We start from the raw sequence: 25,994 nt of genomic DNA on the forward strand, positions 1-25,994 counted from the left end.
GTAGGTCGAGACGTCCGTCAGCCGGTCCCAGGGTGACCGCACATGAAACCCCAGAGGGTTTGGACTCTCCTCTACGAGAGCGTCCGCCAAAGCGAAGCCGCTTGGCGGGTCGAGGCTGAATCCGAAAGACGTGAGATGGGAATCGGTCGGTACCTCTTGGTCGACGGGCGGTGATGAAGTCACGTCGGGGACTGACTGCACCGTCGTCTCAGGTACGAGGGTGACGTCCAGCAAGCCTTTCGCGAGCGTGCTGGCGTCGTCCGTTTGCTCGGAATTGGCGTGTCACGGGGAAACGACGCTCGTCTTCGTCTCAAACGCGAGGTCGATGCCCGACGTGCCCCCCATTGGGGCGCTGGCGCCGTCGACCCGCTCGACAGCCAACGAGGCGCTGCCTCCTGCTTGGCCTTGGTTGCCCCTCCTCCTCCTCCGTCGGCGGGGGAGAGGACGGGGCGAGCTCGAATGTTGTTCTTCCACCACGCGGGGAAGACGTCGTCGATTCCGCCGCTGGCGGGCGGGCTGTCGGCCGCCATTGTCGTTGTCGCACGGCGGTGGAAGGAGTATCATGTTGTAGTCGTCGTCGAGGGACATGAACTCAAGACTCCCGAAACGGAGCACCGTCCCGGGCCGGAGAGGTTGCTGAAGACTGCCCATCTGGAGCTTGACGGGAAGCTGTTCATCAACACGCAACAGGCCCCTACCTGGCGCGCCAACTGTCGGCGTTTCGAGACCGGGGGGTCCCTAGGCCGACGAGTGAAATGTCGCCGCGTGCCCCAGCCCAGATGGGTCGGCGCCAGGCCGAGCGCGAAGGGGGGAAGAAGGTGGCCAGAGATGGGCGTGAGAGAGGTGGAAATCCCGCGGCCTTCGTGTTCGTCCCGCGCCCAGGTCGGGTGCGCTTGCAGTAGGGGGTTACAAGCGTCCACGCGGGAGAGGGAGCGAGCGGCCTCACGCGAGCGCCTGTCTCGTCCTCGTCACCGCGCGGCCAACCCTCTGTAAGAGGGCCCTGGTCCTTCCTTTTATAGGCGTAACGAGAGGATCCAGGTGTACAATGGGGGGTGTAGCAGAGTGCTACGTGTCTAGCGGAGGAGAGCTAGCGCCCTAAGTACATGCCGTCGTGGCAGCCAGAGAGGTTTTGGCACCCGGTTCGTGTGGTGTCGTGGCCATCGGAGGAGCGCTGGAGCCTGGCGGAAGGACAGCTGTCGGGGCTGTCGAGTCCTTGCTGACGTCCTCTTGCTTCCGTAAGGGGGCTGAGAGCCGCCGTCGTCACAGAGCGTGCGGGGCGCCATCATTGCCTATCTGGCAGAGCGAGCTAGATGGGACGCCGGTCTTATTCCCCGTAGCCTGAGTCAGCTTGGGGTAGGGTAATGATGGCGCTTCCTGTCGACGTGGTCGGTCTGCGCCCTAGGTTGGGCGATGTGGAGGCTCCTTCGAGGTCGAGGTCGAGTCTGTCTTCCGTGGCCGTGGTCGAGTCCGAGCCCCTGGGTCAGGCGAGGCGGAGACCGTCGGCTGAGGCCAGGGCTGAGTCCGAGCCCTGGGGTCGGGCGAAGCGGTGTTCGTCGTCTTCTAGGGCTGAGCCCAAGTCCGAGCCCTGGGGTCAGGCAAAGCGGTGTTCGTCGTCTTCTGGGGCTGAGCCCAAGTCCGAGCCCTGGGTCGGGCGGTGCGGAGTTCGCCGTCTTCCGGGGCTTAGCCCAAGTCCGAGCCCTGGGTCGGGCGGAGCGGAGTTCGCCGTCTTCTGGGGCTTAGCCCGAGTCCGAGCCCTGGGTCGGGCGGAGCGGAGTTCGCCGTCTTCAGGGGCTTAGCCCAAGTCCGAGCCCTGGGTCGGGCGGAGCGGAGTTCGCCGTCTTCAGGGGCTTAGCCCGAGTCCGAGCCCTGGGTCGGGCAGAGCGGAGTTCGCCGTCTTCAGGGGCTTAGCCCGAGTCCGAGCCCTGGGTCGGGCGGAGCGGAGTTCGCCGTCTTCAGGGGCTTAGCCCGAGTCCGAGCCCTGGGTCGGGCGGAGCGGAGTTCGCCGTCTTCAGGGGCTTAGCCCAAGTCCGAGCCCTGGGTCGGGCGGAGCGGAGTTTCCAATGGTGCCTGAGGTCGGGCCTGACTGCCTGTCAGCCTCACTCTGTCTAGTGGCACTGCAGCCGGTGCGGCGCAGGCGACGCTGTCCCTCTATCAGGTCGGTCAGTGGAGCGGCGAAGTGACTGCGGTCACTTCGGCTCTGTCGACTGAAGGGCGCGCGTCAGGATAAAGGTGTCAGGCCACCTTTGCATTAAATGCTCCTGCGATCTGGTCGGTTGGCGTAGCGATTTGGTCAGGGTTGCTTCTTGGCGAAGACAGGGCCTCGGGCGAGCCGGAAATGTGTTCGTTGCTGGAGGGGGGCCTCGGGCGAGACGGAGATCCTCCGGGGCCGGCTGCCCTTGTCCGAGGCTAGGCTCGGGCGAGGCGTGATCGAGTCCCTCGAATGGATCGATCCCTGACTTGACCGCACCCATCAGGCCTTTGCAGCTTTGTGCTGATGGGGGTTACCAGCTGAGAATTAGGAGCCTTGAGGGTACCCCTAGTTATGGTCCCCGACAGGTCTTTTATTTTGTTTTAGCCGTACTATAAAGAGGGGTTGTCGATGAGTAGTTTGACCAAGAGAGTTCTAGTGTAGTGTTGGTGCATATTCACACTCACATATAGTGCTAGGTGACACTCTAGAACATACTCACAAGTTAGAACGAAAACCGATTTGAAAAACAACAGAAAATAGAAATTAGGGTTTCTGTCTGTGGGCCACCGGACTGTCCGGTGCGCCCTCTGTCAGGTGGGGCCAAGTTGGCCCAGGGAAGGGTTTCCCCCTCGCACAAACCCGAGAGCGCAGGGTTTGAGAGTTGAATTTTAGTGGCACACCGGACCGTCCGGTGCGCACCGGACAGTGATTGTTCACTGTCCGGTGTGCCATCTGCCCAACGGCTAGCTGTCAGAACTAGCCGTTGGAGTCGACCGTTGGCGCACCGGTGGCGCACCATTGGCGCACCGGACTGTCCGGTGCACCCATGCGCAGCACATTGCTGGTAACGGCTAGTTGGTGGGTGAGAGCTATTTATACCCCCTCCACCCACCATATTCATTGTCTTGCTGCCCACATTTACTCCTACACTTTGGTAGAGCATTGCAAGCACCACAAAGCCTAGTGAGATGATTAGAGAATCTTAATCCCGCATTTGGACCTCATTAGCGCTAGCGAGAGCCACCTAGAGCACACACCACTTGCATTAGGCTTCTCTTGGTCAAGCGGAGGTCTACGGCTTGTTGCTCTTGGTGATCGGCATCACCTAGACAACTTGGTGGCGTTAGGAGTTCGGTGATCACCGTGGAGATCTTGTTAGTGACCCGACTCAAGTTTGTAAGCAGTCATGAGGGATCCACCGCGTCGGAGTGGCAAAGGATCATCTCGTAGTGAGCACTTGGTTCTTGCGAGGACCAAGGGGGAGCGTTACCCTTGCGCGGGTGCTCCAACAAGGACTAGGGGAGAGTGCCGACTCTTCGATACCTCGAGAAAAAAAATGGAGGAGTCTTCTAAACCTTGCTTTACATTCCGCACTTAATTCAAGCATTTTACATTGTGTATTTGTTTAGCAAGTATTTGAAGTATTGTCTTAGCATTATTGTATTTCTAGTATTATTCTCTTAATGCTAGTTGTTGGGGGTGAATTTGAGCTCTTGCTTAGGTTTTAACTAGTGTTGATTTTTAGAAAAGCCTAATTCACCTCCCTCCTGGGCATCGTGATCCTTTCAATGGGCCATGTTCATGTTGGTACAATAGATTAGTAGGCATACATAAAAGGTTTTTCGGATATATGCCATCATGAAAATCGAGGATTTTAAAGATGTCATTATAATTTGTGACATTTGGTGGTTGCCATTATTAAATTCTAAAAATTTGGCTCATGTCATTATATACGCTTCACACGTATAGGACTCTCCTAAAAAAATGCCCTCACTGGAGACCTGCTCGTGCATACCAATGACAGTAAAAACAGTGCCTCACTCTCATGTGGAAGGAGATGGCCAGACTGCACGCAGGCCCACGCACTCCATGCTTAGAGAGCGACGACGGCGGGTTATGCTACCTCACGTCGGTGGAGGAGTAGCCAAACAGATCCTCAATGAAGACATTTTTGTCAGTGTACGATTGAAACGTAGATAATGTCATGAACCAAAATTTTGAAATTGATAACAGTAACCACCTAGAATACTCGGTTTTTTACTTTTTATACATAAAATAGGCTATGCAGCACCAGATCTGAACCGTGCTATTTTGTCCGGACCTGTGTCAGCCCAACGACCCTGGGCCGTTTGGACAACTCTAGTCTGTTCGGGCGATGCAGTTGGCCCATATACCACGGGTCTCTCGAAGCTCGTTTGCTTCTCTCGCGCTCCGCCTCTCCCTTGACATGGCGGCTGCGACGGCGGCAGGGGCCGCCGCCACGGCCGCCGCCGTATCCCTAATCGCCTGCTACATCCTCCTCCACAAGAGTAGAGCCAAACTCTCGTGGTTCCCTACGGTTGGGTTCTCCCGCGCGAGCGGCCGGCGGGTGCGACGGAGGGGTCTCGTGGAGGCCATCGGCAACACACCTCTCATTCGCATCAACAGCCTCTCCGACGCTACAGGATGCGAGGTTCGCGCGTGGACTCTTGCTGATGTTGCTCTGCTTTTATGTTTTGAGTAAAGTTTGGAGGTAGTGAATTGTAACGCTCTCCCTATGGTATGGTTGCAGATTCTGGGGAAGGCTGAGTTCCTGAACCCGGGTGGCAGCGTGAAGGACCGCGTGGCGGTTAAGATCATCGAGGAGGTAAATTTTCCATCCTGATTAGATAGGATATGGTTATTATGCGGGAGGGTATTAAGAACTGCAAAATAATGGTTGTGGTGAGAAGTTGCAGAACTGGACTGTTGGTACTTCCGTACTTGAGGTACTTTGAGCATGTAGATCTTCACTCAAAGATTTGATTGATCCTTTTATGGGGTGTTCTGTTTGAGGAATGAGTTAATCCATCATCCGCACATTCCTCACTTGTTTCTATCATTCTATGGTTTGTGTGTTGGAATCACTCCACTCGGCAAGTGCTAATCACAAGCACTTGAAAAACTAGTTTGCTTTCTGGTGAACACACACACGCACGAGACAAGCTAACAGGAGAGAGTTTTCTGGCCGAACAGACTCACTGCCTTGCCTTTTTTTCATTGATTTATAGACCCAAAGTACATGCAAATGCCCAGCCGACCCAGCCAAAAGACTCGGCCAACACTCAAGCCATGATCCTAAACTCATGCCATGATCCTAAGCAGACGCCACCACTAATGACCATGCACACTAATCAGGAAACTAACTGCTGCACAACATGGTTGGTTCATCGTTGCTGTCCACCGTGGCTAAAATTCAAAAACATGATTAAACATGCAAATACTAATGACAAGATTATTTCTAACATTCACCCCCTAATCTTGGCATGCCTCACAACAAGGTTGGTTCATCGTCGCTGTCCACCGTGGCAAGCAGCGATGTCTCCGCCGTCTTCTTCTTGAGCGGACACTCGTATGCAAAGTGTCCTAGCTCTTGACAATTATAACATGGAAATTTTTTACTGTTGTCGAATTTCTTCTTACCACCACTGCCTTGTGCTCTTGCCATGAGAAGTCGGTGCTCTTGTGCTTAGTCCTCACGTCCCTTGAGAATCTCTTCATGTGCCTTCAACGACCCAATTGCCTCCTCCATGGTCATCTTGTTGACGTCATTGAACAACACCATCGACGAAGCATGTTTATAAACTTGTTGGGAGACAGATCGCAGCAGCTTCTTCACAACGTACTTCTCCTCCATGGCATCTCCAAGCTCACGAATCTGCGCAACAAGCGTCATGAACTTCTCCGCGAAGTCATCCATGGATTCTGCATCATTCATCTTGAGGTTATCAAAATCAAGACGCAAGGATTGGATCCTTGCCTCTGGACGTGCTCAACGCCCACATGCATGGAGCGCAGTGTATCCCACACATCAGCAGCGGTCTCCTCCACAATGCGTAGCAGTGTGTCGTCGTCGACAGCTTGGCAGATGATCGGCAAGGCTAGTTGGTTCATGCCATCATCTACGGCCTCAGCAGCCCCACGAACAGCAGCACCCCATGCACCGCTAGTTTGCAGGATATACTTCATCCTCACTGCCCATACCGCGTAATTCGTCCTTGTCAGCATCGGGAGCGGGAGCCTCCTCGTTGTCATTGTCGCCGGGTTGCCGAAGCTTCCACTCGCCTTGGCTTTGCTCGACGGTGAGTCGTTGTCGCTGTTGCGCTTGGGTGGTGGTGTGTACAGCCCTCCATCCTTGCTGCCGTCACTTGACATCGCCACAGGATCGCTAGCTCTCTCTGGTACCAATTGTTGGAATCACTCCACTCGGCAAGTGCTAATCACAAGCACTTGAAGAACTAGTTTGCTTTCTGGTGAACACACACACGCACGAGAGAAACTAACAGGAGAGAGTTTTCTGGTCGAACAGATTCACTGCCTTGCCTTTTTCCATTGATTTATAGACCCAAAGTACATACAAATGCCCACCCGACCCAGCCAAAAGACTCGGCCAGCACTCAAGCCATGATCCTAAACTCACGCCATGATCCTAAACTGACGCCACCACTAATGACCATGCACACTAATCAGGAAACTAACTGCTGCACATGCTAACAGACGAGTCTCACGCCACTTCACACTACATGTACGCATGTAGGCTTCGTGCTTCAGCACGCACGTCGTATCACACGGCATGCTGGCCTCTCTCCTTGCGTACGAATACGCCGGCTCAAGTGAACAGCAACTCACACGTCTCACATGATTTTTGCTGCCCCGCACTTGATCTGCCGTTGCACACTTTTCTGGCTACATGCATACACAAAAACATAATTAAACATGCAAATGCTAATGACAAGATTATTTCTAACATTGTGGAACCGAATAGGTCGATGCTTCATCACTTAATTGCTCACAAGCTTATAATTAATACTAGCATGGTGACTGGAGTCCAGAAAATTTGAGAAATGGATTCGTGATGCACCATCTCACCTAGGATGTAATGATTCTTTAAACCAAATACACCATTAGTTTCTGGAGCAAGCAGCCCATAGAACCTGATACGTCCAACTCAGAATGTTCCACTAAGCACAACTATTTCCTATCTTCTCCCTCCAATCCAAATTATAAGACTTTCTGCCTTTTCTAGATACATAGCTTTTGCTATTTCCCTATATTTACATTATATCTAGATACACAGTTGCTATGTATCTAGAAAAGCCAAAACATCTTATAATTTGAAACAGAGGGAGTAACAGATTATATGTTTATCGACTAATGAAATCCTTATGATATACTTCATCCGTTCCAAATTGTCAGTCGTTTTGATTTTTCTAGCTATATAGATTTTGCTATGCACCTAGATATATGTTATTTATAGTACATAGCAAAAACTATGTATTTAGAAAAGTCAGAACGACTTACATTTTAGAAAGAAGGGAGTAGTATATACTCCTTTATACTTTGTTTTCAACTTTTCATTTACAGTAGAGCTCTTATCATTCCCAGGCTCTAGAATCTGGAGATCTCGTATATGGTGGTACTGTAACAGAGGGGAGTGCTGGAAGCACAGCAATTAGCTTGGCTACTGTTGCTCCTGCCTATGGTTGTAGGTGTCATGTTGTAATACCCGATGATGCTGCCATTGAAAAGGTAACGTTATAACCTGTCCAATAATTTGTTTTGCTTCCTACAACATTCTATCTTCTAGCATCTGGAACTGCATTGATGATGACCAACTGGTGTGCTAAATTGTGTTACATGCTTTACTTGAATATTTCTGCTACGACTGTAACATAACATTTGCCATAGTTCCATTTAATGTATTCAACTTAGCAGCCAGAACTCCTTTTGTCTGTCTGTTGCCTTTCTCCTGTATATGCAATTTACTTGAAATAATATTGTTTCCAGTCTCAAATAATTGAGGCGCTTGGAGCTACTGTTGAACGAGTGCGCCCTGTTTCAATAACTCACAGAGACCATTTTGTCAACATTGCCAGAAGAAGGGCTTTAGAAGCAAACAAGTTAGCAGCTGCACAGAGAGAATCAAGCGAGAAACAAACTAATGGTTTAACACATGTCGATTCTGAGATGCTGGATGACAAATTAGCGGTTATGCAGAGGGAATCAAACAAGATGCAAAATGGTGGTCCAGCACATGTCAATACTGAATTTTCACACTGTGGGAAATGCGATGTGAATTCTGATTCAAAGGGAGGTTTTTTTGCTGACCAGTTTGAGAATTTGGCAAACTATCGAGCACATTATGAATGTACTGGTCCTGAGATTTGGAAACAGACTAAAGGTAACCTGCATGCCTTCGTTGCAGCAGCTGGTACTGGCGGTACAATTGCCGGAGTCTCACGATATCTTAAGGTTAGATGCTTACTATTTTTTTGTTTGTATATTTTATCCTAGATAAACATCTTTTATGACTATGGTACTCCTTATGTAGGAAAAGAACAGGAGCATCAAATGTTTTTTAATGGACCCTCCTGGATCTGGTCTGTTCAATAAGGTTACCAGAGGGGTGATGTACACAAAAGAGGAGGCCGAGGGGAAGCGGCTTAAGAACCCTTTTGATACTATTACTGAAGGAATAGGAATCAATAGGGTCACTAAAAATTTCATGATGGCGGAACTGGATGGAGCCTATCGAGGATCAGATAGGGAAGCTGTTGAGATGTCAAGGTACATGGTTACGAGTGAAATTTTTGTTGTTATTTAGAAGTTTTGATCTGTAATAACAATAAGTGTGCATAAGTTAGCCCTGCACCACAATTTTTATTTACTACATTCTACAGTATAGTCTGTGGACTGACATATTAGACTAAGAACATTTTTTTCCTTCTTTTATTGCATCCCACTTCTCTTCACTTGTTGCACTGTACCTTTATCTTGTCAAACAATGCTATTAGTCTTGTGATGATTCCCTGAAACTGAAATTCCACTTGAAAATTGATACTCCCTCCGTTTCTTTTTAGTTGTCGCTGGATAGTTCAATTGAACTATCCAGCGACAACTAAAAACAAACGGAAGGAGTATTAGTTTTGGACTTTTGAGTTCTCATCGTGTCTTATATGTCACTTTAAGCTTCAAGGGAAGCCTTACCCTTAATCAACTGTTGGGTTAAGCATTTTTAGAAACATAATCATATCCACATCTCATATTTAAAATATTTTGAGCGATGAAGGGAAAATTGTATAGTTAGCAGATAGTTAGTACTTCATCTTACAAAATTCTAAGCGAAAATCCAGATTAACTGACCTCATTTTATTTGAAACATAACTTAGGTTCTTGCTGAAAAACGATGGACTATTTGTTGGCAGTTCTTCAGCCATGAATTGCGTTGGCGCTGTAAGAGTTGCTCAAGATTTGGGTCCAGGGCATACAATCGTGACAATTCTTTGTGACAGTGGGATGAGACATTTAAGCAAGTTCTTCAATGAGCAGTATTTGGCTGATCATGGATTGACACCAACAGCTACTGGTCTGGAATTTCTTGATAAATGAGCATTTCACAGGGACTTTTCAATTTCAGGAAGTTGGCATCCTCCCTGTGACTGCGATGATACCTTGACACAAGGGTGAACGCTGAATAGGTCAAAGCATGAATATATGCCATACAAATGGTGAACCTGATGTGTTTTAAGTACTAATTGTAGTCTAGTATAGGCATTGCCATTGGATAGGATTGGGATAGCCAGTGTTTTGATCCTTGTTTTGATATATATCTATTGAGGCTCAGGCTGTTACCAGTTAGAATGCTGCACTGAGCATCTTTGCTGTAAACAACTGCAACATATGCATTTTTTTTGTTAAAAAATGTTTCAAGAACAATTCACCCGTATTGATCTTTTGTGTTGTACATAGGCCATGGCATCACTCTGCTTAGTTTAAGTTGGTCTGTTTTTTTCCCCATTTTTTCTCACTTCGTGTTGCTGGATGACATTAAATTCAGCTGATCAAAGATCCAGCCCAGCATATCCGGTATCCCTCCTTCCATACCAGTCTGCTGATTAAAGTTTTGCTTCCCCATTTGCTTGTCGATATCTAGCGGTCAAACATTTGTTCTGAAAAATACTGGCTCTTTCTTCTACGCATACATGTAACATGCTGACGTTGATGTTAAATAGGAGTTACCACTTTTCAAATGAACGGAGTCCAAACCGCTGTTGCTCTGAGCTTTGGGGCGAAATGAATATATAATCGCACGTTTATAATCGTGTATTTTGATATTAAATTAATTACTAGAGTAATTACTATATAAACAATGGATAAATCACACATAATAATAACATGTTCACATTATTATCACTCCAATCTAATTAAAGATGAGTTCGTGGTATCACTAAAGTTCGTAGATGTCGTAGTGTATATCAAAGATGAGTTCCTGGTATCATTAAAGTCCCTAGATATCGTACTATATATCAACTCATGTCGTAGTATATATCAAAGATGAGTTCATGGTATCATTAAAGTTCGCAGATATCGTAGTGTATATTAACTCGGTTAGCAGTCATACGATCGCTATCCAAAAGTTTGATTTGTCCTAACCGGTTATCCTATAACCAGTGCAAGTTCTTCAGCGGGGCAAAATTGTAGAGACGTTGCTCTCATCAGAAATTAGCCTCAGGATAATCACGCGCAAAAGATAAGTTTGTCTCTCAGCTAAAACCCTAAGTTTGTCTCTCGAACCTTTTGGAGAGATCGTCATCTCTATTATACAGGAGATTAGCCTCAGGATAATCACGTGCAAAAGAAAAGAAATTGACCCAGTTACAATCTTCACAATCCGATTAATTCAGTTCCGAGCTTGTCACTCAAAACAAAATCAGATTATTGTAGAAAACGACAAAAGATCAGTCGTCAAGTCACAAGTCACGTGAAATATGTACATATGGTTTAACTTTCTCCCTTTTTAAGGAACGACAAGATTCAAGACCATGCACAAGTAGGTATTTAAGATCTATTTTAAATTTCATTATAAATCATAGAGTGAAATTTGAATATAGGTATACGGATGAGTAAGGTCGGAGATAGGCTAACTCAACATCTTCACCTGCATATATCGGAGAACACATGTAGCTTACACGGAAAAATAATCCTATGTACGCGCCAGAGTAACCAGTTTACACAGTTACTAGTTCTGATGCCGCCTTCGACTCCAGCCATTGCTTAGCAGCAACGTTCGTCGTCAAGAACCAGCCTGCCTTGTCGGGTGCCTCGTGGAACGGCGCGTCGAGCTCCTTCAGATGCGCCTCGAACATAGCAGCCAGCCCTCTGTCCGAGTACGTGTTCTTCCCCTGCCCCGTGTGGATTCCAAGCAATGGTGGCAGCCCTTCGTTGCCGGTCTGTAGAGACGTATACAGATCGTTCATCCAGACGTGCAATGTGGTCAGTGCCGCGCCGACGGAGAGGCCCCTGAGGTGCAGCGACCACTGTGTCTGGGTCCTCGTCTGGATGTTGGCGTAGATGCCGAGCTGCTGTGCGGCGTCCAGGAGCGCGCAGGCCTTCTCCATCTGGTTCAGGTTCACGCATAGGTCCATCAGGCAGTTGCAGTAAGGCATCTTCACCACGCCGCGGGAGCTCCTCAGCAGTTCACGGGCTGCTTCTCTAAAAGATTCAGAGGAGCTCCTGTCCACAAGGAGCTTCACTACGGCACCAAGCTGGACGTTGCTTCTCTCAATGCAGCTGATCACCTTGCCCAGTTCTTCCGCTGGTGTGTTTGCTGCCACGCTGAGAAGGCAGCCACAGAATCTGTCATCGGGGATGATACCAAGGTCCTGGAGCATGCCGAATGATCTGACCACATCGTCAGTGCGCCCCACCTTGCCATAGCATCGGATGAGTGAGGTCAGGACAAAGATGTTTGGCTTGAAGCCGGCCTCCACCATTTCATTCAGTATGCCCTCTGCACTCAGGACGTTGGCAGTGGATGAGTACAGCGTCACCATTGATGAGTAGCTCCAGCTATCAGGCTTGGAATGGGCACCCATGGACGCCTTCATGTCTCTGAAGATCTCCTCAGCCTCGTCAACATAGCCAATGTCTGCACACATGGACAGAAGCATGTTGTACAGCATCACATCGATGCCCATTGCCTCATCCTTCATCAGTCGGTACACGGCCATGGCATCCTCGCCATAGCGTGCCCTGGTGTATGCGTGCAGGAGACAACAATAGGTCGCCCTGCTGGGCTGCACCTGCTGGTCAACCATCTCTCTGTGGATGGTCTTCACCACCCAAGGTCGCAATGCGCGGCCCATGGCATCCAACATGGTATTGTACACGACCAGGTTTGGCCTCACACCGATTGCCTTCATTTCCTCGAACACGTTGAGTGCACCGTCGAAGTTGCCACTGGTCGAGTGTACCTTGATCACTGTAGAGCAGATCACAGGGTCCAGCTGCCATTTCTCCGCGCGAGCGCGATCGTACAAGCGGAGGGCCGCCTCGGAGTTCCCAGCGTGGCCGTACGCGTCGATCACCGCAGAGTATGTGAGCATGTCCGGCGAGCAGCCGAACTCCGGCATCTTGTCGAACCACTCGACGGCCTTGCTGTGTAGGCCGCAGGCGCGCGCGCAGCTGATGACGGTCGAGAAGGTGGCGTTGTCGGGCTGCACGCCGTCCCGCAGCATCTCGGCCCATAGCGCCTCGGTCTCACTCCAGAGCCGCTTCTTGCGCAGCAACTTGAGCACGACGTTGTAGAGGATGACCTTCTTCCGGACCTTGGCGTTCCCCAGGAACCAGCGGAGAGCGAGCACGGCGGTCTCCGCCCTGGTGGCGGCAGCCGTGTTGAGCACGATGACGGCGTCCTGCTCGGAAGGAGGCTCGGGGAAGGCCGCCTGAAGCGCGGCCTCTACAGCGGACTCGGTGGTCTCGCACGCGCCGAGCGCCGCGGCAGCAGAAGCGAGACGTGCGCGGCGGCCAGACCCGGCACGCGCGCGTGCGACGTCGGCGGCGCGCGGGCTGTTGGGGTTGACCCACAGGAACCTCGTGTTGCTGCTGCTGCTGGGCCTTGTGCCATTTGGGTTGGAATCAGAGGGAGGCGACGGGTCTTGAGGTTGGGGAGGCGTCTCCTGGACGGAGACGTGAGCAGCGACAGGGGAGGAGGGATTCTTTGGGTTGAAGGAGGCGGAGATTGGCCGGTGAGGCCATGAGGGTAGTAGGGACGACGGCGAGCGGCATAGAGGCAGTGAAGCCATGGGTTCCTGAGCCCCCTGTGGAGTGGATTGGGCTAGGAGAGCAGGAGCGGGACAACTGACCAGTGACGACGCAGCGGCGCCTCTCTGTCCGTCAGTTCGTGGGACCAGCGAACGTTGGGTTGGAATAAGGGGTGCTAATGTACTCTACATTTTACGCTATAAATTTTAATTATCAAATCGAATTAAAATCAGACAATATTTTATTTATTTTTTAATTAAAATTATTTAAGGGTTCTAACTTTTTGTGAATGGGTATTCGGATCGTGATCCATTACCACCTTAGTTGGAATATGATCCAAGAGAGGGTTGGTGACGAAAACAATTTTAGAATTTTTCGATATTCTAGAAACTTATTTTGATTTTTTCATCAAATTCACCGTTATTGGCATTTTTAAAAACAGAGTTTTTGGAATTTTCTGTCGGAATCAGTATCGAAATCGACGTGGTATCTCAGAATTTTTCGGAAATTTGTCTTGGAATCTTTCATAATTTTTCGAAAATTTTCAGCACACAGTTCACAGACAGCCTAGCCAGGTTCTCCTCCTCCCACTGGTGATTTATCGTACCACCTATACGTCAGAATTACTTCTTTTTTAATTTTTTACGCATATGAATTTTTTGGGACAGATGGTCTTGAGAGAAAGTTGGGATTGGTGATTTAGCCTCTCGAACGAATCCACCATTTTCTATGAAGATATTATGTATTAGTAATATATAATGATAGAGAGTCGGTGGCCTGCCTTTTCTACAGACTAGGTTCTAGGGTTTCCCTGTGAGGCTACGACTGATAACTCTTTATCCGAGAAAAAATATCTCATGAGTAAGCATGCCATGTCACTAGAGCGAGTAGATATTGTGAATTGTAAACTTGTCAGCTTGTTAACTTTGAGCATGTAAACTTATGATCTTTATGAACTTGTTATATTGTGAACTTGTGATCTTTGTGAACTTGTTATATTACATATTTGTGATCTTTGTGAATTAGGATTAGACCAGTGAGAGACAGTTCTTCGGACCAGAAATTATACAGGAAGCCGAGGAACCAGTTTGAATGATCAGGGAAAACTTGAGGATTGCACAGTCAAGGTAGAAAAGCTATGCAGATACCCGAAGGGGACAACTAGAGGTTGAGGAAGGTGATCACGTATATCTGAAGGTGTCACCAATTTGGGGTATAAGAAGATTCAAAGTCAAAAGGAAGTTGTCCCCTTGCTTTATTGGACCCTTCAAAATCCTAAAGCGTGTCACGAAGTGTCTTATCAACTGGAGTTGCCCAGCCATGTGGCAGATGTACGTGATGTATTTCATGTGTCCCAGTTGAAGAAGTGCCTCAGGATGCCAGAAGAGCAACTATCTATGGAGGAACTCGGTGTGCAGGGTGATCTAACCTACACGGAGTATCCTATCAAGATCATTGATACCTTGACTCGGGTCACCAGGAATATAGTGATTAAAATGTCCAAGGTACAATGGAGTCATCACGCAGAACATGAAGCCACCTAGGAACAAGCACATGAACTACGAGTAGAATTTCCCCACCTTTTTCCTAGCTCGTCGTAATCTCGAGGTCGATATTATTTTTAAGGGGTAGAATTTGTAATAACCAAAAAATCTATAAATAAATGAATGAATAAAAAGTTATGCCCAATGTGGATACGTATATCTTTGGGTTCCTTCTTTTCATGTTATAATCATAATTGAAATGGACAACATAACTAACTAAACTTTATATATAATAAAGTTGCGCATATATGATGGACCCTTTTTGAATGGTGCACTTAACTCTAAATTTGGAGCTGAGACACAGATTTGAATTTTGAATTTACAAATTCAAATAAAAAAATAAAACAGAAAAGGAAGTGAAGAGAATAATGAAAGAAAAAAAGAAAATTAAGGATGAGCTAGTCGCTGCTTGGGCTGAAACCTGCCTGGCCCAATTACACCTTTGCCTGCTAGTAGCCCTCACTGCGTGCAACTATGACGACAGGTGTGGCACCCGCACGCTAGGGTTATCTTCTCCCTCGCGCGTCGTCGCGAACGCAGCCGAACTATGGCTACTGCGCGCACCTGCCGGAGACCGACAGTGCCCCATTCGCTCGCCCTCACGACCACCTCTGGCATGTGGGCCTCGCTCCACCGGAAGCTTCTCCGGGTTGTTACACTTTTGTAGCCGTCGCACGCTCTGCGTAACAAACTCCGCCGCTTGCGGAGGGGATCGTTGTGACTTCGGCTCGGCATCCACATATCTAGGTCCCTCCGCGCACCTCGTCCCATTTGAGCCAGCGTGAACGACCCTAGGTTTATCCATCGCCGAGAGAGGAGCCGAGTGTCCATCATCGGAGAGCAAGGACAGGCTTGTGGCCGCCATCGTGCGTTTTCACCTTCAGTGTCGACCGGAGACCGTGATCGGCTCAAAGTGGCGCACAATATCTTGGGGACGTAATCCAGTGGGTAATTGTGCATGGGAAGCCGAGGGTCTCACGCAATTGGTCGCCGGAGTTAGGGCGCATTCGCGAAGCCAGGGAACGCTGTGGGCAGCACCGTATTCTCCACGGCCGTCGGTAACGACACTTTCCTCTAGTCCACCCTACCTTCCATTTCGTGTAGCACTCGTTCACATTAGGATTCTATCACCGGAGCACCGGGGCCTATGTGCGCCGGTGATGGCGCCGCCGCAACAGGGCCTGCGCCGCCGGGCTGAGCTCGGGGTGAGGAAGGGTGGCGCTAGTACGTTGATTCGAAACGAATGGCTGGGTTTAGATATTGCTTAGGCCTTGTTCGTTTATATCGGATTGATGGGTCGGAACGAATCCTAATCGGATTGCTTCTCTAATTTATATAAACTTTGATTAGCTGGAATGATTCCGGGTGCAATCCGACACAAACGAACAAGGCCTTAACGGTTCGCAGGTGCCGTGGATTTTGGATCAGGCGGTCCAGGTTAAGTTAGGCCTCATAAAGTATGAGCCGTCAGGTCTCGATTCTACAAAGAGAATTCCATACCGGTTCGTGTCTTGTTTAATTTAAATCGAGACCATGCGTACTCGATCTAGCGGCTAGATCATGTCCATACCCCTTCGACCATGGATTTATGTTAAAAAGCCCTCACATTTTTGAAAATCAACCCGTCATTCACCATAGTATAAAGAATATGACGCTAGAGTCCAAAACTTTGCAAAACAGGCCCTAAACCATTGGTCCTGGTGTGATTAAATAAATAAAATAAAATATAAAATCACAAGAAAACCTCTGAAAAATTGTTATTAGTATAAAAATAAATGCAAAAACTTCCAAAATTTATATCTTATTTACTTTAACTCCAATTTTAGTGGTTCTCGAACCTACGAATTCGTTGCGATGTATAGAATACTACTATGCAGATTATTTCTATGTTGATGTGATGTTAATTTCTGCCCATATATTGGTTGTTTGTATTGTGTGAGTAGACGAGCAAGCGACCGAGGAACCCGGTGCTCAGCAGGTGGAAAACTCTAAGGAGGAGCTCGCCGAAGGCAAGTTGTGCTCTTGATCACTCTTCTTTACCCAATAATGTTCTAGTTAATCACTGTGATCTGCTTAGGCTAATTTTGATGGGACCCAATAGGTCACCCTAGTTTTGTTTATCTTACATCTTGCTTACCACTCAACTTCTAGGTAGTATTTGCTATTGGTCTATGTGGTTTTGGGTGTTAAGATACATATTAATCATGATGTTGGACGCCTTCCTCTTCCGAAGGTCCTAAAAACGTGACTAATATGTTTTTCAGAGTAACATACATTGTTACAGGAGGCTTCAGCTTTGGGATAAAGATATACGTGGTAAGGATATGCAACCCGAAGGTAGAATGAACGGACACCGAAGTTGTGGCTGAAGGAGCTTCGGCTTAGTATAATGACAAAGGCAGAAGATGAAACCGACTTAAAGGGGAAAAACTACTTAGTCCTTGACGGCTCACCTTAAGATTAACGGTGAATGTCAAAGACATGAATGTAATTTCGTCCGGGATGCGGCCCAAGCCTATAAATAGATGAACAATAACACCGTACTGTTCATGTGGATTGTAATCACCCTTGCGTCACTCTCGCATTTTCACCTTCTGCCGAGTAGAAGGTATCAATGTAACATAAATATTATGGATATTTATTCATGTTTATAAAATGAGAATGCAAATAATTTACTTGTATATCATCATTATTTGCATTCCTTCGTATTTTATGCACTTTCGTTTATATTCGTTTGCTGAGATGATGAAGGTATGTCCTTCATGACTTTCGTCTGAAGATCATTATATCCCAAAGGAGATAATGCTTTAAAGGACGAAGGTCTTTAATCATTAACAATTGTGTTGCTTTGTTCTTGATGTATAGCACTTGAGAATAAGGACCAACATTGGCGCCCACCTCCGGTGTACTCACTTTCACAACTTTCGGCAAAGCATCAACCTTCGTCATGCCACCGAAGAAGACAACAGCGCCAGGGGCTGCACTGCAGCCACTGGACACCAACCAGGAGAAAGTATCTCTCCGAGAAGCCAGAAGCCAGAAGAGAAAGGCTACCAGCCCAACACTTCAGGAGGAGGAACTAGACCAGGAGATCAGGGACCTGGAAGTCATTCATCAATAGGTACAAATGAAAAAGGAGAAGATGGCCCGGCTGGCCGACCTTCAGAAGAAGATCGACGAAGCCGCTGAAGAAATGCGCCATCTTACCCAAGATGACCATGATCGAAGGCCTCAGCACATGGAGCTTCATCAGGATAGCTCATTCAACGAAGAAGAATGGTATGATGACTTTCATCATGGCAATTTTGCTTTTGATGATGCTTCTCCCTTAGTAGCAGAATTGCAGGCTACCCCGTGGCCGCCGTCATACAAGCCACATCAGCTTCCTATGTATGATGGGCACTCAGACCCGAAGCAATTCCTGATGAGCTACGAAGCAACCATATCCTCATATGGGGGCAATACTGCAGTCATGGCAAAATCCTTCGTCATGGCAGTCAAAAGCATAACTCAAACTTGGTACTCCTCTCTTCGGCCAGGGACAATCACGTCATGGCATAAGCTAAATGATATGTTAGTGACCAGCTTTCAAGGTTTCCAAACGAAGCTTGTCACTGCCCAGGAGTGTACGCAGGACCAGGAGGAGTATTTGCAGGCGTATGTCCGAAGGTTATTGCGACTGAGAGCTCAAGCACCTATAGTGCCCAATGAGATCGTCATTGAGGCCATGATCAAGGGGCTATGGCCAGGACCTACGGCGCAATACTTTGCACGAAAGCCACCATAGACTTTGTAGAAGCTTCTCTAGAAAATGAATGATACATTAGAGCCGACAATGATTTTTGGCAAAAAAAGGGAAGAAGCCTAGAGATACTCTGAAATGGCCAGGGGCTTCGGAGGGAGATTCCACCCCAGGCATGTTAGGTCAATCCATAATGCCAGCCCAAGTGACGACAGGGGAAACCAAATCCAAAGGCAGAAGCATAGCTCCCAATCATCAGGGGCGCAACAAAGTTCCTTAAGGCCACCAGCTCCAAGAGGCAGAGGGGGCAGAAGCTTCGAAGGAAGATATGGAGATCAACCCAGGAGACTATTTTGTTTGTTCTGCGGCGAAGACAAAGGGCATACCACAAGAACGTGCCAGGTCACGATTCAAAAGCAGAAAGAGATTGCCGAAGCTGAAGCACGACAGAATTAGCCGAAGCAGGTTCTACATACCGCTTCATGCTATTCTCCCTACGTCCCAGAGTATGTAGGCAATCAACAGCCTACGACCTCTATCGCTTCGACAAGCCATTCTGAAGTTTCTTGGGCCCAACTGCCACCACCACCACCGCTAGCACCTACTCTGGTTCGCAGTAAACAACCAGAAGGGCATGAACACACTCAACAACATCGCGATTTTCGGGAGGAGTCCGAAGCTCGCACAGTCAATAACACTGTGCCCAAGTCCAAGCACATTTACTAAAGAATATCCTACTATGGTGTATATTTTCTGCCATTTTATTTTCTTGTATGAAAAACAATTCACGAAGAATTAAATTCCAATTTGATGTAATAATATTGTGGTCACACCATCGAGTGTGGGGCGCATCCCCTTAACAAAAGTTCTGAAGCTAGAAAGTCGTTCTTAAGGGAGCGCAGAGTAAGTTTCGAAGCTACAAAAGTCGTTCCTAAGGGAGCGCAGAGTAAGTTCCAAAGCTACAAAGTCGTTCCTAAGGGAGCGCAGAGTAAGTTCCGAAGCTCAAAAGTCGTTCCTAAGGGAATGCAGAGCTAAGATACCACCAAAATAAAAGGTGAAGAAGCTCAAAAGTTGTTCCTAAGGGGATGCAAAGCTTAAATACCACCGAAATAGAAGGTGAAGAAGCTCAAAAGTCGTTCCTAAGGGGATGCAGAGCTTAATTGCCACCGAAATAGAAGGTGAAGAGACTCAAAAGACGTTCCTAAGGGGATGCAGAGTCTGGGTGTATTTTCGTGTGGGTATGTGACTTCGGCATAAACATCATGCTGCATCATATCATCGCATCATTTTGCATAGCATTACATCATACATCATGGTGCATCAGCAGCAAGATTATGGAAAAGGAAAATTGCTTCTTTTAAAATATGCGATGAATGGAACAATGTGCTGGAGCACAAAGTGTACCTTCAGCAATTATAATTTTACAAGTCAAGAAAATCTTCGTCGACAACAATGTTATACAACAGTTATACTACAGAAGGGCCCTTTTTCTTTACGAAGCATGAAAAGAAGGAAATGTGTTTTTTCGCCGAAGGCTCAAAAATGGTATGTACGCAAATTTCATGCATCGCAAAGAAATATATTACATTAATATACACATACATATTCAATGTTTAGCTCATGTACGAATATTACATTTCTTAATTGCACAATAAGTCAGTCCTCTTTTAAAACCTTCTCGGCAGCTTCATTTAGTAATTTGTCGACAACTTCATCAATGGCTTCTTCGGCAATCTTTATTGTTTCTAATGCGGCCTTCATGGCCGGATCAGCCTCGGGGTCATATGGCTCGGTGGCGGTGAAAGTTCAGCTATAGTAAAGAATAAATTGTTAATCCAAAGCCAAAAGCAAACAACGAAGTTTAGATCCAGTAATAATACATATAGGCCTTGCGCGCTCAGCAGCCTCTTCGGCTCGCTTGGCTTTTGTAAGGAAAATGGATCCCGTGCCATTTGGCTAATTGAGTTTTGGTGTTTGATGATCAACACAATCCGTGAACTAATAAGTTTTCCAATGTTTGTGTTTGTAGTTCACAGGATGCAAGATTAACTTGAACTAAGGAATCGAGGAAAGCAACACCTCAAAAGAAGACATTAAAAAGATCCAAGAAAAGTCCAAGTGTGTTGCCTGTGGACTGTCCGGTGCCCACACGCCGGACTGTCCGGTGCACCAGGGAACCGCAGCCCAACGGCTAGTTCCAGGTGGCACCCGGAGAGAAGACCACCGGACTGTCCGGTGTGGAAAGCCTGCGGCGCCAACGATCACCTGCTCTGACAGGGCAACGACTAGACGCACCGGACAGGCTACAGTGCGCTGTCCGGTGCACCAGCGGACTGTCCGGTGTGCCGCAGAAAGCAGCAGCTTTTCTCTAACGGCTCTATTTGTGTTGGGGCTATAAATATACCCCCAATCGGCCATTTCCAAGTGTGGGAGCCCAAGATACATACCAAGGCATATAGTAGACATTCTCAAGTGCTCTTACACCCAAGTGCTTAATAGAATCACTCGGTGATTAGCGTAGGTGTTTTGCGAAGTTCTTAGGTTAGTTAGACCGCTTTAGCGCTTGCTCTAGGTGAATCCTAGTTAGTTGAGTGAGTTTAGACAAACCACACAACCCCTCGGCTCTTGCGTGAGCCGTTGTAATTGTACCGAGTGGGGCGAGTGTCTTGCGAGACCGTGACAACCGCGTTTGTGTCACGACCGCCACCGTGTACCGGAGGGAACAAGGCCCACGGCGTTTCGGCCGGAAGCTCGATAGTGGAGACGGCGGGGAGCGTCCGAGAGGAGCCGGAAGCGAAGCACCACTTGCGTGTGGAGAAGGCCCGTGGCTCTCTACGGAGTTACTAGATCGAGGTGCTTGGCCCTTGCATGGGCTTCCCTTTGCATAGGGGCACCAACGAGGATTAGTCGGAACCTTGCGCGGTTCCGGATACCTCGGTAAAAATACCGGCGTCATCCACGAGAGTTTGCTTCTCTACTTTGCTCTTTAAGTTTCCGCATTTATATTAAGAATTTAAGTTTCAATCTTGTAGTCATACTTATTTAGTGTAGATTGAAACTTAGCCATTGCGGTAGAGATAGCAACACTTATACAAAACCTAGTTGGCACATTCTAGTTTGACTATTTGCATAGGTTTTGCTCTAGGGATTTAATTGTGGCCTAGTTTAGTAAAAGTTTTAGAAGTCCTAATTCACCCCCCCTCTTAGGCATCACCCGTTTCCTACAGCTTCTTCTTGGGCATCATGGGATTCTTTTTCATTTTTCTTTATAGCTTCATTGGCTATTTCGCGGCCGCCTTTCATCCACACATTAGAATAGAATTTCCCGCCCATCAAAGTAGCTTCGGCCGAAGGCTCCTTCGTGTTCTCTATGGAGAAGACGGTTTCTGCCTGGGCTGCAACTTTAACATGGTCACAACCAGTTTTCTCCAAAATCGCTGCAACCCCACGGGCACCGGTGAAGGCACAGAAATCCCCACGGTCGCTAAGTATTTCGTCAAAAGCTTCAACTTCTTCGCCGATCTATTCAATGATTCCTTCGGGATTGCCTCTAATGAATTTTTGCTCCGATGAGTATGCACCCACCTTTGCAAAACTATCTTTCAACTTTTTATCACAATCCAAGGATTTCTCATAATACCTCTCCTTCGATTCACGAAGCTCATCCACATTCTTTTGCAATCTTGAGCTAGTCCATTCGCTTATTTCTTGTTTCGCTTTAGCCACTTCAAAATCCTCATTCTTTTTAGCAAGCTTTTTTCGAAGTTCTTCAACTTCGGCTTTATGAGCTTTGGACTGTGCATTAAGCTTTGCTTCGTTGCTCTTCAGCCTGTCTACCAAGGAGAGCAGAATTTTATCCTTTTCCCGGGCTTCATTTCTCAATCTAATAACCTCCGACCGAAGGTTTCCAGTGCAATTGCACAACTTTCGTCTTCATCATTCTTTTGTGCCCTTAAAGTACTGCTCAAGATTAAGCCCTACAAAAAAGGGGGGTCAGCACAATAATAAGAGATACAAAAACAATCTGTTTATAGGTCAAAACATCTTTACCTTCAGACTGTTGTAAGTGAGGCTGTCTGCAAGGTCATCCTTCGACATTGCAGATAGACCAAGCTCGAGCTTCGGAAACCCTATGTTCCTTGACATCTCCCTACAAACAGATAACTCCTTGTTGTCCGGAAGGCAGTACAGAAAGTCGTCTTCGTCAGTGCCATTATACACCAAGGATCCTTTCGGGTACTTTAAATCCCTAACATAGTGCTTAGCTTTGGCAATCTGCTCTTCCGTCAATTGTTTACCCGAAGCATGTCGTATAATAAAATCTTGCTCTTCAGTAAACGCTTTGGGGGTAGGAGATTTAACCTTATTGGGTGTGCCTTCTTTTTCCAAGACAAGAGCGACATCCGAAGGTTCTTGCTCAGTATTCTTTCCAACATTTATCGTCGGCCCTGTTTCTGCGGGAACTGAGGGCTCAACTTCAGCTTCAGCACGAGTTGTAACAGCTTCAACGACTTTCTCACTCATGCTGGGCGCTCCTGTCGAGGCAGGAGTTTGTACCTTTGTCGACTCCATGACAGCGTCTAGCACACTGGCCATTCTCCTCCTCTTTGGAGTTACTGCGGGAATTTTTGATACCTCTGCCAATTTCCTCAATTCTGGCTCTTCGGCCGTTTTTGCCCTAGCTTCAGCAGGACACTTCGGCACATCGGCTATTTCGGCCTTTGATTGCTCCGTTGTTGTCTTCGAAATTGGCTCTTCGGCTGATCCCGTTGTGGCTTCGGCAGGAGCGGGGAACTCTGGCTCAACAACGGAAGAAGGCCCCTCAGTAAGCTTCGGCACTCTAGCCGTTTCAATGTACCTGGGCCAGTGTGTCAAAACTTTGATCTTTTTACCCTTCGGCGTAGTAGAGATGGGAAGTGCTATCTCCTCCAGCCCTCACAATAGAAATATCGCGGAAATACCTTCCTTTCATGGAATCAATCTTACTCTGCTTGATGGTTGACTTTCCGAAGATGGTATGACTCGGCCGCCAGGGTCGATCTTCGACATCTTTGTTTCCACTTTCCAAGTCAAAATCTTCATTATCACTGGAACTTTCAGATATTCTAGCAAGTGTCTCACGGGTAATCTTTTCTGCATTGGTCACTTCCATAGCTTTGTAAAACCCGGCAAGAGCAGGGTCGTCAACCTTCTTCTCTTCAGCCATTTAGCCAACGGTTGTACAAATGCCGAAGCTCGCAATTTAATGAAAACTTGGCAGAGCAAGAGAATTCAGAATGTTTAAAATAACGCAAGCAGCTGAAATGGCACAGGAAATGCTATCAATGTGAGTCCCTATTTATATGTCCAACGCCTCACAACTTGGTGGGTCCTACATGTCAGTGCCTTTCGCTATTTTAGTGAAGAGAATGTGTTTTTTCGGACCTTCGGCTAAAGGTCTTCATTCACGTCGCAGTCTGAATTTGTTACAAAAAAACAAATTAATATTGCGAGGGGCTACTGTTGGAGGCCTTCCTCTTACGAAGGTCCTAAAAACATGACTAATATGTTTTTCAGTGTAACATATATTGTTACAAGAGGCTTCGGCTTTGGGATGAAGATATGCGTGGTAAGGATATGCAACCCGAAGGCAGAAAGAATGGACGCCAAAGCTGTGGCTGAAGGAGCTTTAGCTTAGTATAATGACAAAGGCGGAATATAAAACCGACTTAAAGGGGAAAAGACTACTTAGTCCTTGATGGCTCACCTTAAGATTAACAGTGAATGTCAGGGACATGAATGTAATTTCGTCTGTGCTGCGTCCCGAGCCTATAAATAGATGAACAGTAACACTGTACCGTTCACACTGGATTGTAATCACCCTTGCGTCACTCTCGCATTTTCACCTTCTGTCGAGCTGAAGGTATCAATGTAACATAAAATATTATGGATATTTATTCATGTTTATAAAATGAGAATGCAAATAATTTACTGGTATATCATCATTATTTGCATTCCTTCATATTTTATGCACTTTCGCTTATATTCGTTTGCTGAGATGATGAAGGTATGTTCTTCATGACTTTTGTCTGAAGATCATTATATCCCAAAGGATATAATGCTTCGTAGGACGAAGGTCTTTAATCATTAACAATTGTGTTGCTTTGTTTTTGATGTATAGCACTTGAGAACAAGGACCACACATGATCATGTTGTTTACTATTATTGATTTATTTACTGTTCATGATAGGACTATTGTGTTAACTCAAACATGGAGAACCATCCGTGAAAACAGTGCTACCACAAGGGTGGTATGAGATGCCCTTGGTTGACTAATTAGGAAAGATAGTGGAGGACTACCTTACCCGAAAGGGGCAAGGGCGGTAGGGAAGTTGTCGGTATAGGGAGGTTCTCGGGTTGATCATGCTGCGATGGCTTTTCAGACGGGGGTCCTTATATCCCTCTCCTCAGAAATCGTAGCGGGTTTTTTGAAGCTAGTGAAACTTTGTAAAGGCCTCGTAGTGCTACCCTGCCTCGTCTCCTTGGCAGAGATGAATGGGAAGTCGCGATCCCTTGGCAAATGGGTAACACAACTTGTGGGTAAAGATGTGCAACCTCTCCAGAGTGTAAAACTGGTATATCATCCATGCTCACGATCATGAGCGGCTCGGACCTTCACATGAGTAAATTATGGAATTAAACTTAATTTGTCATATGCATCGTATTGTGGGTTTTGTTATTAATTATGATCTCTCATTTTATTTGGGTTGGTATACACTTGTACTTAGTAACTGCTAATAAAACATGACTAACTTGTTAAAAGCAATGCTTTGCCTTCACCATTATTTGTTGATCAGCCTGACACTATACACGAGCCCCACCGTAAGTGAGCTCATGCACATTATTCCCCACACTTGTTTAGCAATGAACTTTTGTGAGCTCACTGTTGTGATAAATCCCCCCCACACACACAAGTAAAGAGCAGGTGGCCCAGGAGGAAGATTACTACAAGGAGTTTGATGACATTTATCTCTATACACTAAGTCATTGTGTGTGCTGGTCTCCTTTGACGCACATATGAGACACACCCGGGTTGTCCCTTAAATCCGGGTGCGACAAAAAATCTCTTAGGACTCTCATCGTATCCTACTTAGCGGGGCATACACAGTAATTATGTTCAAGACCAAATCACCCATGACAAGCTTGACTAAGATAATTCTATCTTCTTGCCTTCTCATGTCCACCATGTTGTTCTTGAGCCTCTTATCAATTAACTTCTACTCCATTTCTATTTGTAGTTGTCCATGTGTAGCAAAGCTTGATGTCTGTCTACCATGTTGTTCTTGAGGCTCTTATCAATTAAAACTTCTACTCCATTTCTATTTGTAGTTGTCCATGTGTAGTAAAGCTTGATGTCTCGGTTTTGTCCACCTCCTTCTCCTTTTGATCCTTTCTATTTAGTTTGTTTAATGCATAA

The 25,994-nt window shown here is 47.0% G+C and overlaps 2 protein-coding genes across 4 annotated transcripts; one reads left to right on the plus strand and one right to left on the minus strand.

The window, feature by feature from the left end:
• The first annotated feature begins 4,314 nt into the window (after positions 1-4,314).
• On the plus strand, positions 4,315-9,942 carry LOC100193476 (uncharacterized). Of its 3 annotated transcripts, none has more exons than XM_023300771.2 (6): positions 4,315-4,643; positions 4,743-4,817; positions 7,595-7,738; positions 7,997-8,461; positions 8,541-8,776; positions 9,415-9,942. In XM_023300771.2, the coding sequence occupies exons 1-6, from the start codon at positions 4,347-4,349 to the stop codon at positions 9,596-9,598; spliced, it is 1,401 nt and encodes a 466-aa protein (XP_023156539.2). In that variant the 5' UTR covers positions 4,315-4,346; the 3' UTR covers positions 9,599-9,942. The 3 variants fall into 3 exon arrangements, with proteins under 3 accessions (XP_023156539.2, NP_001338999.1, NP_001338998.1); NM_001352070.1 differs by having other exon boundaries at positions 4,351-4,643; positions 9,379-9,932; NM_001352069.1 differs by having other exon boundaries at positions 4,366-4,643; positions 8,086-8,461; positions 9,379-9,932.
• Positions 9,943-11,049: 1,107 nt separating this feature from the next.
• On the minus strand, positions 11,050-13,316 carry LOC100191483 (ATP synthase4). The gene has a single exon (NM_001136915.1). The coding sequence runs from the start codon at positions 13,291-13,293 to the stop codon at positions 11,218-11,220; it is 2,076 nt and encodes a 691-aa protein (NP_001130387.1). The 5' UTR covers positions 13,294-13,316; the 3' UTR covers positions 11,050-11,217.
• Between the last annotated feature and the right edge of the window lie 12,678 nt (positions 13,317-25,994).

Source organism: Zea mays, chromosome 1 (genome assembly GCF_902167145.1).
Source record: "Zea mays cultivar B73 chromosome 1, Zm-B73-REFERENCE-NAM-5.0, whole genome shotgun sequence".
Taxonomy (NCBI): Eukaryota; Viridiplantae; Streptophyta; class Magnoliopsida; order Poales; family Poaceae; genus Zea; species Zea mays.